Source organism: Rhodnius prolixus, unplaced genomic scaffold (genome assembly GCF_049639745.1).
Source record: "Rhodnius prolixus isolate KJV_2025 unplaced genomic scaffold, Rpr scaffold_12, whole genome shotgun sequence".
Lineage (NCBI taxonomy): Eukaryota > Metazoa > Arthropoda > Insecta > Hemiptera > Reduviidae > Rhodnius > Rhodnius prolixus.
The window spans coordinates 2405308-2419009 of record NW_027411635.1 but is presented as its reverse complement, the minus strand read 5'-3'; the positions used below and the strand labels follow the sequence as shown (position 1 = coordinate 2419009).

At 33.8% G+C, this 13702-nt stretch overlaps 1 protein-coding gene across 5 annotated transcripts in view; it reads left to right on the top strand.

Annotated features, from left to right (window-relative positions):
* rg (A kinase anchor protein rugose) overlaps positions 1 to 13702 on the top strand; it is a 257928-nt gene that overhangs the window by 54509 nt on the left and 189717 nt on the right. For all 5 annotated transcript variants that reach the window (XM_074143212.1, XM_074143215.1, XM_074143214.1 and 2 more), the window contains exons 14-25: positions 318 to 540; positions 815 to 1148; positions 1606 to 1714; positions 2314 to 2395; positions 2846 to 2997; positions 4347 to 4511; positions 4645 to 4803; positions 4933 to 5175; positions 6639 to 7007; positions 10439 to 10687; positions 11352 to 11598; positions 12902 to 12973. In XM_074143212.1, the coding sequence (XP_073999313.1) occupies positions 318 to 540; positions 815 to 1148; positions 1606 to 1714; positions 2314 to 2395; positions 2846 to 2997; positions 4347 to 4511; positions 4645 to 4803; positions 4933 to 5175; positions 6639 to 7007; positions 10439 to 10687; positions 11352 to 11598; positions 12902 to 12973 (2404 nt within the window). The remainder of the gene's footprint in view (positions 1 to 317; positions 541 to 814; positions 1149 to 1605; positions 1715 to 2313; positions 2396 to 2845; positions 2998 to 4346; positions 4512 to 4644; positions 4804 to 4932; positions 5176 to 6638; positions 7008 to 10438; positions 10688 to 11351; positions 11599 to 12901; positions 12974 to 13702) is intronic.

Sequence of the window (13702 nt, the reverse complement as noted above, 5' to 3'; positions counted from 1 at the left end):
TACATAATTCTTTATCTTATGATAACAATGAAAAAAGGGGTAAATGTCAAACAATCGCGGTTTACTAGGGTTATACGCAAGTACTAGTCGCTACAAGGAATGAATTGACTTTTCAGAGCTTGTTGACATTTTTTTTTGTAATCCCCGTATCAGATAAATAGTGGTACTTACTAAACCTTTCTAGTTACTAATGAAAGACACGAGTAATTTAGAGAAATGTTTTAAGCAATATCTGTTTTTTTTTTTTTTAAATTTATTTATTAATTTTTTAATCATGAGTATATTAGAATAATCAGTTGTGAATTGAATAATTTCAGTTATTGGACCATGTCCTGTTCAACCCAGCACTTTGGATCTACACACCTGCCGCTGTACACACCAGACTTTACTCTTATCTGGCTACAGAATTTCTAGCGGACACACAAATATACTCTAACGTCCGCCGAGTATCTACTGTCTTACAGACTATACACACCTTAAAGTATTACTACTGGGTAGTCAATCCAAGAGCCAAAAGTGGTATAACGCCAAAAGGATTAGGCAAGTAAAATTTTATAATCTGTTGGTTGAATTATATTTAATCAGCACTCGAATTGTAATTAATACCTTTCCTTATTTTCTCATACCCTTAACAAGTCACTTCGAATTGAAACAGATTTTTTTATTATTATTATTTTTAATATAGGGAATGTATGGATAAGGTTTAAGTTTAATTTGTCTTAGAAGTTTTGTACTGGAACTTAATTCTTGCAATAAGAGAAAATCGTATGAATTCTCACCAGATTTTTTCGTTTCATCTTTTATAATTTTGCAGACGGTCCAAGGCCAGCTCAAAAAGACATCCTGGGTGTGCGCGCCTACATCCTGATCCTGCTGAAACAGCTAATGATGGGAGGTTCTGGGGTCCGTGAAGATGAACTCCAGTCTGTACTTAACTATGTCTCGACGGTACATGAGGATGAAAATTTACACGATGTTGTTCAGACATTAATATCTTTACTATCTGAACATCCAGCTGCCATGGTGCCGGCGTTCGACGCCAAACACGGTGTCCGAGCAGTTTTCAAACTGCTGGCTTCGCAGAGTCACTTGATCAGACTGCAAGCTTTAAAGTTACTTGGATTCTTCTTAAGTCGTTCTACACATAAGTTAGTAGTTTTGACACAGTTATGAGATAATTGTGTTCAATAATTTTTTTTACTTTACCTCAACCATCATAAGAGGAAGCGTTGTAATCGTGCAGATCTTCCATTTTGAGTTATCATTGGGAATTAAGTTTTAAAGACGCTGAGTACGAAAAAGTTTTATTAAGAATTAGTCTTTTATTTGTGTTTATGAGTGTCAGTTAGTATGGGTACTGCCTTCAGAACTCAGAAAGTGTTAAGTCGTACTTAATATCGTTTATTTTTTACCTAAATTTCTACGCAAAAGATCTTTCTCTTTTTAAAAATTGATTTTAAGGGGGGAAGTTGTGGGAACCTTGGAGTCATGTTTCCCTTCATTTTTATTATTATTAATATTATGTTTTAATCTGCTAAAGTTAATACAAATTAGTACGTTGAGCAAAATTTGTAAATTATATAAGGGCGAATTATTCGATTACAGGCGTAAATATGACGTAATGAGCCCTCACAATCTATACACACTTTTGGCAGAAAGGATCCTACTGAATGAAGAAACATTGACGCTGCCAACTTACAATGTTCTTTACGAGGTATGCTAAGGCTATTTTGAACAATTTAAACCACTTTTCTATTTCTTAATCCTTTTTGCATCGGTTTCCCGAAAATCTTTCTAGTTGATCTCTTTAACTTGGTGTACTAACCACTCTTCAAAAAACTCTTTGCGTTAGAGGGGTTCCGGAGGAAGAGAAGGAGATTCATGAACTTTTTCTAAATCGCCATTGAATTGGTTTTACCACTTTCTTATCTGGCTAAAAAAAAATGTTAAGTGGATTTCCTACCTACATACTATTAGTAATTCAATAAAAAGTAATTTTATTGAGACCTCTTGGACTGTTGGGGTGCTTAGTACCATTTCATTATAATCAAACTTTACTGAAACCAATTAACAATTAGTAAAAATTAAACGTTTGTTCAATATTGTTAGATCGTTGTAAGAAAAGTCTGATTGTTCTCACAAGATTTTTAAATTTACACTTTTTTTATAGCCATCTGTTGAAATAGATCTGTTTTAATTTGCCTTAAAAGTTTTTTAAGGTTACATTAAAAAAAAAAAATCCAAATTAAAGTTTAATGTTTAATTTTCAAGTTAAATCTGTAATAATTAAAAACCGTTTCATTTATTTTTCAGATCATGACCGAACATATTAGTCAACAAATTCTGTATACGAGGCATCCAGAACCCGAATCACATTTCAGACTTGAAAATCCTAGTAAGTAAATTATATTGTTTTGGAATGCAACAGCAATTCTGAGAATTATTGACAAATAGGGAATAGACAAGAACTTGAGGGGGAGTTTTCCTGAAGAAAGATCCAATTATCCAACGATATTATGTTATAAAACTTATAATAACAATTTATTTATATTCTCTTCCTAGGAGCTTCTTTAAGCTCTTTTTTAATTGCAACAGCAGTTTTTTTAAATTGTAACAAAAATCTTGTTTGCCTAAAAATTCCGTAAAATGGTAAAATACTTTTTTTTGTTGTCGTTAAAAAATTAAACATTTATTGAGATTTTAATTTTCGCAAGCTACTAATCATATCATCAGGGTACAAGAAACTATACAATTTTTTTGTACGATGGACAGACGTACCTTAATGATATGCGCCATTCTAATGGAATTAAGCGTTGAAACCTGAGTACTATATTTCTTTATGCAGTGATTCTAAAAGTGGTGGCCACATTGATACGGCAATCGAAACAAACGGAGCAGCTATTGGAGGTCAAGAAACTGTTTCTATCTGACATGACGCTACTCTGCAATAACAACAGAGAAAATCGGCGTACTGTGTTGCAGATGTCCGTCTGGCAGGTAATAAAAACTCTAGTTCCTTAGTTTGTTTATAATTCATATATTACTGAAAAATGTTTTAGCTCCTCAATGTTACGATTAATTACAACTAACATTTTTTAAATAAAATAAATAAAACAAATTTTTTAAAATGAAAAAACAACTATTTGAATTTAGTGTATCCATTGACGCTAAAATTATACCAATACTTCAATAGTATAACACTAACAAAAACGTAGAGGGAATCCCTAATCACATTTTGATGCACAATATTTAGATTTTATAAGAAAATTTTCTATTGGCCACTATATTATTATTAGTTATTTATTTATTTACTTATTTATTCTTAAGGAAGGATCTTCACTTACAGTTTTAAATAAATCTTACCAACTTAAGTTTTTTTTAGAATTTAATGAATAATGAGGAATTCAGTAGCTTAAGTCATAGGATTTTTAGGAGGGGGTTTGAGACGCAGGGAGAAGTTTTCTACACCCAAGCAATGAATTGGATATTGGCAGTCATAGGATTTTCAGTAGGGGGTTTGAGAGCTAGTGACAACCAATATTCGGATATCTTGAGCCAGGAATTCAGCTAATAGATTACGGAAAAATACCTGTGTAATTTTATATATTCACATAAATTAACTATTATCTAATTGGTGCTGGTTGAAATTTTATTTTGAAAGAGAATTTCGACTTGGAAATTAATTGGCATCACCCCAAATAGCGTTCAAAAGTAGGGTGCTTTGTTAACGTCCTGCCGGATAGAATTTTAGTGGTCGTTCATGAAGGAAGCGTTATAGGTCTCAAATAAAAAAAATGTATTTAACAGAAAAAATTGCTAAATTTGATGATTTTATGTATATTATCATACTTGAGAAAATTTAAACCCTGATCTTTACTTTGGAAATATTTTTCGCCTCTTGTGAAAATGCCAAAATATTTCCTTCGCAAATGAATCTTTTAAAAATACATTAAGAAAAGAATGGGAATTAAAGAAGTATAAAAAAAGTTTAGATGTCATAAGAACTGCAATAAAAAAGACAACTACAGAACCCAGTTTTGGCACTAAATTAAAATTAAGTCAGTAAATCATTAAATATTAATTTTTAAAAAATCCTGTAAATTGTTAAGAGCTACTACTAAAGTTTTAGGGGGCAGTTCTGGGTACGAGATAGGGACATAGGGCGCAGAACTTCAAGGCTAGTTAGGATATCCTCTTCCTTTGCCAATCTGTCGGCCGTATCTGTTGCCTTAAATGTTTCAATGCACGGGATCCAAATCCGTTTGTGTCTAGAATTCTCTTCCAAAGATTTATTTCTTACTATTTATTTAGTAAAACTAACATCCACATATTATCCATTCTTACAGGAATGGCTGATCGCAATGGCATATATCCACCCAAAGAATACGGAGGAGCAAAAAACATCAGACATGGTGTATTCTTTGTTCAGAATGCTGTTACACCACGCTATTAAGCACGAATACGGTGGATGGAGAGTATGGGTGGACACGCTTGCCATTGTACATTCAAAGGTCAGTAGTGAATTTCTCATTAGTGAACTTTAAAAAATATTCTACTATATCTCTGAATATGTAGCTACTAGAGCTTACCAAATCAGAATCGAGTACTTCTGCAACTGTTGTAACACTTCGTTTTCTTTTCTAGGTATCTTATGAGGAATTTAAATTGCAGTTTGCTCAAATGTATGAACATTACGAGAGGCAGAGGTCTGATAACATTACTGATCCGGCGCTACGACAGCAGCGACCGATTAGCACCATCTCGGGCTGGGAACAGCAGGCAACCCGGACCTCTCTTTATCCCGTCAGTATCATTCGTTTTAAAGAATTCTAACTGCTATATCTGCGAGATAACCAATTATACTCCTCCTTTTCCTTATTTAATTAAGAATTTAAGTTGTTAATACAGTTGAAATATTGTCAATGCGAACAGGAAGTAAACGATGGGAGTGTTGCTGAGCGAGAGACTAGAGACCCTCGCGGTGTCCAGTGGCTGTCTGGGTCAAACACCACTATCCAGACAATGGAAAAGATACCGGATGTGATCCCGGCCATGGCTACAGCTCTGGACGACTCACCCACGCCGACTACAATGGCTCTACACGACACGGCTGAGATGAATATACCAGGTGGCACGTTACGTTCAACGGAAGAAGAAAAAAATGAACATAAACAGGTTAGGAAGTTGTAAGTTTCTTGAAAAGTAAAAAAAATCTATTTTCGTTTTATTTGATAAAATCACATTTCCTGAGCAACTTTAGAGAGTAAAAAAAATATTTATTTAGAGAGCAGGGAGAGCAGGATTCTTTAGTTGAGTCTACAGTACTACAGGATGTTCTAGTTTCTTTAGATGATGTGTGGTTTCTTACAACTAGCTGACCGTCTATAACGAGAGAACACTGCTCGGAGGCCGGCAGTTCAATGAAAAAAGCTCCGTGCGCCAATAACCTTAGATGTAGACGCGCCATAAATCACAAAAATAATAATAATAGTAATAATGAGGGAAGAAATTAGCTATGCAGTTAGTGTATTGGATTCCCACGCGGAGGTCCCGGATTCGAATCCAGCTGCTGACCCTTAGATTTTCTCTTCCTAGGAGCTTCTTACAGGTGATGGACAGTGTTGCCTGTATCGAGAGAACACTGTCCGGAGGCCGGCAGTTCATTGGGAAAGCTCCGGGCGCCAATAACTTAGATGTTGACGTGCCTTAAATCATTAAACAAAAATAAATATAAAAAATAATGATAATGATAAAGTGAATGTGAACGTTAATACTAGGTTGCTATGGCATAGCGTTGTGTTGTTTTAATGTTTCCTCATATCATTTAAAGGTGAGAAGATCTCGGAGTAGTAGCTGATATTTTCCTCTTCTTCCTATGAACCTGTCCGTTATCACTATTTTATATATTTACATACATTTTGTGACAGATTTCCGGAACGGTTGCTTTTGTGTCATCAGCATAAATTTTAATAAATGGTATTTCGCTGGGAAGTTTAGATCACGAATCTAGACAGAACGGGCGCAATCCACGAACCCATTAGCAAGCACAATATCTGAATATTTAATTGATATAAGTAGATAAAGTACACTAATTGTTAAATTCTTATGATTACCAAAAACTTTCTATGTGAAATTTGCGTGTGTTTGTTTAGGAGCCTTCTTCTGCTTTCATTCTTTGGTGAGTTAGTATGTAATGATGTGGTGTCACATGATATCAGTCAAAAGTTGGACTGTACTTGTTCGCTTAAGAATTGTATTTGAATTCTATTGTTTTTAATGTGAAAAAGAACTTGTCTAATCTCCGCAGTTAATATCACAGACACATACCGTAGACTGGACACGAATAAAAATAAAGGTTTGATATTATGCGTACGCTTATAGACTCAGAAAATAGAAACAGGAAAAAAACGAGCGGCGCAAAAAAATGTAGAACCCTACCGTAAAAATAAATCCCAAGTGTGGACTATATTGTGTAACTGCTTTTTTGTTTTTTTGCCTTTAGAGGGTTGATTAGTTTGACCAAGTGTTAATATTTTTATGTATTAAAAGTTTTTCGCGGCGTAAGTTAATATAGTAATTATCAGTAATCATGGCTAAAATAAAACGATAGTGATAAACATTTATCTTTTAATTTTCAGGAAGAACTATTCATAATTAGAAAAGAGATGACCAGTGCAATCAGTGAAGCTATTATACAAAATTCAATCATAGCTGACGCAAATAATGCTGTTGATAAAGTTGAAGCAGAAGTGACTAGTGATGTACCTAGTGGACTTGTGGAAATGGATTCCAGCAAATTGGATCGCGCCTCACCGATTGAAGAATCGGAGAAGAGTCGTGGCTTGGTTGATTCAGACAATTCGGAAGTGTACCTGACACCAACTGGCACAGAAGGTCAAACAATGCATGTTGTAGAACACGATCTCCAGTACGAGACAGCAGCGTTGCAGCAGGACGCGGATGTTGATCTGCAGGTCATGCAGACTGTAGACAATGTGCTCAAACAGGTGATTTTTTTTTTCTCTCTGATCAGATTTTCTTTAAACTGAGTGTAATTATCGCATATACGTAGGTCTTAAACTTTTATATGGAATATTCTCACAGGTAACGTCATTTTAGGGCACTTTTGGGAGAGGAGTAGTTAGTTACGCTTCCCTCTCAAATGCTATAATAATGAAATGTATAGACGCATCACCAATATAATATTAAAGACTTGCTAAAATCCTGATTTCGAAGAACGGAGTTATCGGAAGATTTTTTTTCCCCGCTTTTCTCGAAAAACCTCCATCTCTCTTGTAACTTGGTTTCTAGGTACACATAAATAAGACCTATAAATTATGTACTCAACTGGGACCAATATTTCCGTCTCCATTGTGATCAAGTTCAAATTAAATTTAAAAATCAGTTTATGGAGAGAATGGAGGCTTATGATCGGTATCCCATTTACAGAGTGCTGGAATGTAACTTGGACCCAAATCACTATATACAGTGTAACATCCCATTTGATCATATGAGATGGATAATGAGAGCGAGGGCTGGAAAGTTGAATTTAGAACGGCAGTCTGCTCCACTGTTAGAGGATGTTCTCGTACTTTGTGAATTATGTGGTTGATACATTTCTGATAGGACGTATCATTATTTGGCTGTCTGTCCCCGGCTTAGTGAGATAAGATTGAAATGGCTTGGACGGCAGTGCCTTTCTGGAAAAGAAATAATAGATTATTTGAATGGAAGGCATTGGGCTTCATTGGCCATCTTTTGCAAGTCAATATATAGGTATATGCTCGAAAATGTTTAGTCCTGTTTCTTCCACTATTATTTTGTTGTTTCTGTTACAGCATGTATTATTGTATGTATTGCCATTATTATTGTAATTATTTATTGGGAGTACTACCATCATTGCTGTTAATATCATCATTATTATTATTAATATTATTTATTTTTTGTTCAATTGTAAATTCGACTCCACCAACGGTCAGTGACCACGGTAGCTGTCTTTATAAAGTAATCGTTTTTTTCATTTTTCTTTTTTTAATATAGAATGAATATTAGTTATTTTATTTATTAATTTTTTTTATTTAATATAAAATAATTATGTTTTCATATATGTGTATAAAAATAAAAGAAAGAGAAAATAAATCTGTAAAAAAGAAGATATTTTTGTTCAAGTTTGATATTTTGTATTGCATATGTGTTCTGCATTATAATAAAGACATTAAAAATAAATAAATAAATAAATAAATTAAATAAAATAAATAGGACCTATCAGTTTCACTTGAACATTTCAGCAATATTCGAGAATGCCTGATTTAAAAACAGTTTTTCTCTCATTGTTTATATATAATATATATCAGAGATGGGTAAAAATGTTGATTGAATTAAATTCAATGAGGAAAAACTTTTGAAATTTCTTCTCTATAACTATTGTCCCCTTTCTATTCCCAAATAACCTCTCCAAAAATTTCGAGGTTGACTCCCTTTGTCCACATTTTAACATATTCTCTATTGATGTATCGCTGGAGCAATTGTTTGGTGGGGGCACCATGATCAATAAGATTTTTGTCATTAAAATCTGTAGCCATATTAGATAGTTTACTGGAGGAGTAACAAGTAATACTTTTAACTTGCAAAATGTTACCATCTCACAGAAAACACTGATAAATGAGGAATAAAACATCCTCTCTGAGTAACCAAGTCGGTTCAAAAAGATGAAAAAGAAGGTTACATTAAAGTAGGACGTATTCGCCTACTTTATAAGTGGCAAGTCAATCCAAGGTTGGTTCAATGAAACGTAAAGTGAGAATTACTGTAATGTATGCATAAGGCTAAAAAAAAAATAACTGTTAATGTAGCCTTAACGTGAGATCTTTCTAATCCAGGAACGTCCTACAAAACAAGGTTTCACCAGAATGGAATAGCAAAGGGAAAAAAGAAGTAGCTGAAATGACTTACTTTGCTTTCATGGAGATGTGTAGCAGATAGATTGACAAAATAATAGACTAATACATAAATAGGTTTCATGTAATGCTATAAAAAATAAGTTAAATATGAGTGTAGGATGGTCCTATATAAATCTAGTGAGTCACCAACATGGTTAAATGTGAATGGTTATGTTTACAGAAATTGCCACTAGAGTTCTCCACCGGATGGAGTATAAAGTAAGCTTGCACCCTATGTAATGGCAGCTTACAAATCTACAATATGCTCATTCCTCTTTTATCTATTTCACGATGAAACTATACATATTATCAAGTTTTTTGTTTCTGTTAACGATAATTGTGTAATACATACAAGTATTATTCCAAAAGAAATATTGTTTAGCGTATTTTAAAAGGGCTTTTTTTTTCTTGTTTAATTCGAAAGTTTATCGAATACCTATGGGAGAAATGTTGGGGAAAAAATTTTAAATTAATTATTTCATTGAAATTATTAGATTTAAAGTATTGGCCAATCACAATGTAGTATGGCTGCAGACTGTGGGCGGGTCATGCCACGTCTAGGGCCCCGTCCAATGAAAACAATTCATGGCTGGTCAAAGCGTATTAATAATGGTGCTTCAATACCTTTCACTTATTTTTCTATATCTTTTATTATTTTCTCATATTTTAATAACATTTTTTGTTATTTCAGAAATATTGATCTTACGTAAACATTGAGAAAAAAATTCTAACAAATTGTTCAAAAATAAATAAATAAATAAAATAATCAATTTTCAAGAAATTTTTTAATAAGTTAAGATCTTATTCGGATAGTTTTCGCCAATATTCGAGAGTTACATAACTTTTTATTGCCATAATTTACGAATACAATTGAATTTTATTGTAACTTAGAATTGGATAATAAAAAGAAAAAAGAGATCAAATTAATGATAATGTTGATAGGATGCAACAGATTTCCTTTGAACCAAACTATTAATTAATAAAAAATTACTACCAATCTGACATTTAAGCTTAAGTACGCCATTACATCAGCTTCAATGAATCCGTTTAGCAAATTCATAGTAAATTACAGAAAAAGCCTTTCTTTAAAATTACACTTCCGGTGTATTGATTTTCTTTCTTCTTGGAAGTTTAATTAGAAATTTAGTAATCAAATACTTAGAGGTAGCAAAACCTTAAAATATCTAAATGGAAGTGTTTAGAAAACCTTATTTAACCACTCGTAAAATGAGAGAATAAGATAGTCCTTTGTAGGTCGAGTCACCAACACGGTCAAATGTGAGTGTAAGGGTGGACCTTATTTTTATAGTTAAAGAATCTTTTCGTATTGAATTATATTTAAGTTGGGAACTTAACTGGACAGAAGTGAGGCTATCGTTTTTGGTTGTCCCATTTTTGTATAGCCTCAACACATAGTTGATATTCATCTATCTTGAAATAATTCATTTCTTATGATTAGAACTGAACTTCCGAAGTGTAACTTTTTTAATCAATTGTAGGTGGTCATATTAAATGAGAATTGTTCGGAGACCCCTGAAATGGAAGAACTAACCGAGGCCATTGCTCAACTAGATGACGAAAATGGTGAATGCACTGAAGATACTGACAGCAATAAAAATGATGATCATCAGGATAATGAGGTCATAAGTGAATCATTAGAGGAAGATGTGACTGTTGGCGAAGCAGTTGAACAGCTGGGTAGTCCAGTGGATTGTGAACAGCCTAGTTCGGATAACAAGGAGCAAACAGTAAATTCCATTTGTGTTTTATTCTGACGTTTAAAATAATGTTCCATCATTGGGAGTACACTGCCCGCTAGGATAAGATCTGCTTCATCTTAGAGCTGGGAATCGCATTCTTAAGCACTTTAATGCACCGTAGTCTGTACCAGCTTTAATATTAAGGAGAGCTACTTACTTCTAAAATGCTATAAGTCAGTAAAATTTGCGAAAGTACTAGCTATACTAGAGGTTGTGAAAGGGCCTCTAAACTTCCCCCTGACGATGAAATGTGTAGATCTGCTCTCTATATAATATTAATTTAGCAACCCTCTGAAGTATCTTTTAAAGGCCAGATGTTACTCGTAATAATAAAGAGTAACGACAATCATAAAAAGCTTTCCAATACTGTTAAATGTGCCATTAAACCATCTATATATTAGCCACTAAAACAAGCATTTTAATAATGTGCTTCACCTATACAATGTACTGATCTACCCCCACACAATATTAAAAGTACTAAAGCCTTATTATCCCCTAAAAAGACTAAAATGTATACATCCACATCTTATATTATTATTAAAGAGAACTACATATTATGTACACTTCTAAAGCCTTTTTCAGTACAATTTTCCCATCCATCACCTATATAATATAATCGTATATAACTAAATTAAGATATTCTTCTGTTTAGTTAGATGTAGATGAGAATAGTACAGAGCAGATAACATCAACCATTGAACCAAACTCTGAGGATGCCAATAGCAATGAGGCAACTTCTAAAACTGTTGAAACTGCAGAAGCGACGGAAACAGTTGAAGAGCGTCCGTCTATATCAATAATCGAAACGCAGAGTTTAAGTCAAACTGAGGTTGAAGAACGGGGCACTTTACATCAGCCGAATTCTGTGTGCGATGTTACTATTAGTTCTAACATTGCAGGTTATTTTACATTTCGCTTTGTTTGTGTGTTCTGTGATGCTTGTGGTACACGTCTTTAAGTGTCATTCCTTTGCCTTGAAGGTGTTCCCTTTTTAACATCACAGACTGAATGCTCCATTCATGGCAATGCCTCTTCCCATACCGATTCCAAGTGGTGCCGAATACAGTCAGTTGAAGTACCTAGAGGACTGATGAAGTCCTAATTAATTTACAAAGTACCAGGATGTAATAGACGTCTTTGGGTTTTTCACCAATGCTATTAAAAAATAGTTCGTTCACATTCATATTAAACTTATTGCTGGAAGTATAGGCCATCAGTTTATACAATTTGAACTTTTCTATGAGCCAACTATTTATGTTCGACCCTACCAATTCAAACTACCTTTAAAGGCGAAAAATTCCAAATTTTCTATTTTTTATCTTTTCTCCATACCTTTTAATATTTTTCCAGGAATTACTTGGGTCAAGCAGCTGAATGAGCAGCAAGTCACACATGCCAAGTCTGGGATGTGAGCTGGGTTAGGGAGAAGTTTAAATTCTAATCCCTAACCGAGGACGAATGGCAAATGTGGCTATGAGTTGATTTCTTGAGGAAGTACTTTTTTCGATAAACCAAAACTTTTTTCGAGGGTCATAGCCAAAATGAGCGTGCTAACTAATGGAGCGTCGTAGTTTTAGCATTACTTTCCTTAATTCTTTCGTCTTTTAAGGGTGAGGGGGAGGTTCAGATTGTCGAGGAAAACCACTTTTCATCGCTCTAATAATTCATTTTATAAAAGGAAAATCAAAGTGTCTTTCCTCGTTGATTTGTTCTCTTTCTATTATTTGTTCAATCTGATCTGATAAGCTCGGGTAGAAGGAGAAGGATGTCGTTATTTTCGGAAGCGCAGTTAATAGCGTGATTTCCAGATTTTACTAGTCAATTTTTTTAAATAGTTTACAATTTTTTTACCATCTTATACCAACAGAAGCTTGAAGTAAAATGGGTAAGTAATAAGGAACTGTTGGTAAACACCGCAAGTACGCTTAAGAGCTAAGGAAAAACACTGACATATTTTAATTACTCCCTTATTAATTTTTCTAGCTGAGATTTACTATAAGCAATGGTCATCAAAGTCCCTCTTACCTCTTTCGTACTTTGCAAAGTAATCTTTCTATCCAAGCAAGGCACTTCCACTGTTATCCTTTTATAGCATGTGATTCCTTCGTAACGAAGTGTGTGTCTCGGTCAGATATTTGAGCACTGTACAAAAAGTTTAGTATGTTTTATTTGAAAACCCCATTTTTCTTTTACCTGTTTTAGCACACAGTTCACCACAGAAGAAACCACAGAGTTCGTCCATGTCTACTCAAGTAGAACCTGGTCATTTCCAAGGTAGATACCTTATTTCAGTTGGTTTACTGTACACCTATTCTTCGATTTACAATGTAAACATTTGTTCTGTTCGCACACAGTTGATTGGTTTTATTAGCATTATACCTAAAAATTAAAGAATAAATTTATGAATAGAATAAACATTTAGATATTATTTTTGAGGAATCTTGAGTTCTTGGAAGTTATACATAACAAAATATTTAACGCCAATGTTTCGAACTATATTAAGTTCATCTTCAGAGTTTAGATTTTCGATTGGTGTCTATGTGTACGTTTTTTTTAAGAATTATTGCCCATAATATTAACTATTGCACGTATGAACAAAGATTGTTACAATGTTAACGATGAGGAGACTGTATCAGTTGCCATCCTAAAAAGCAAAATTCACCAAGTACTTGAATTGGGACGATAGTAGGTCATGATTTCGCTGATTTTATCTGTCACAGCACGCATTTGTTTTGTATTTTTGACCGGTTTCGGACTTGCATTTGTCATCAGGGTGGATTAATTAGTTTGGAGAAGAGGATTCAATTTCAGCTATATTTCCTACTCAGGATATATATCGTGTTTAGTGCACACTAAAAAAGTAGTACTTACTTATAAGCCAAGCTAGCTTATACAGTCTGTAATTATCTACATTGGCCAGAGTGGGAGAAAAATCTAAGACAGTTACAAAGAGCAAATCCACTTACATAAGTACAAAAAAAAAAGGACGCAATTCTCTTTATC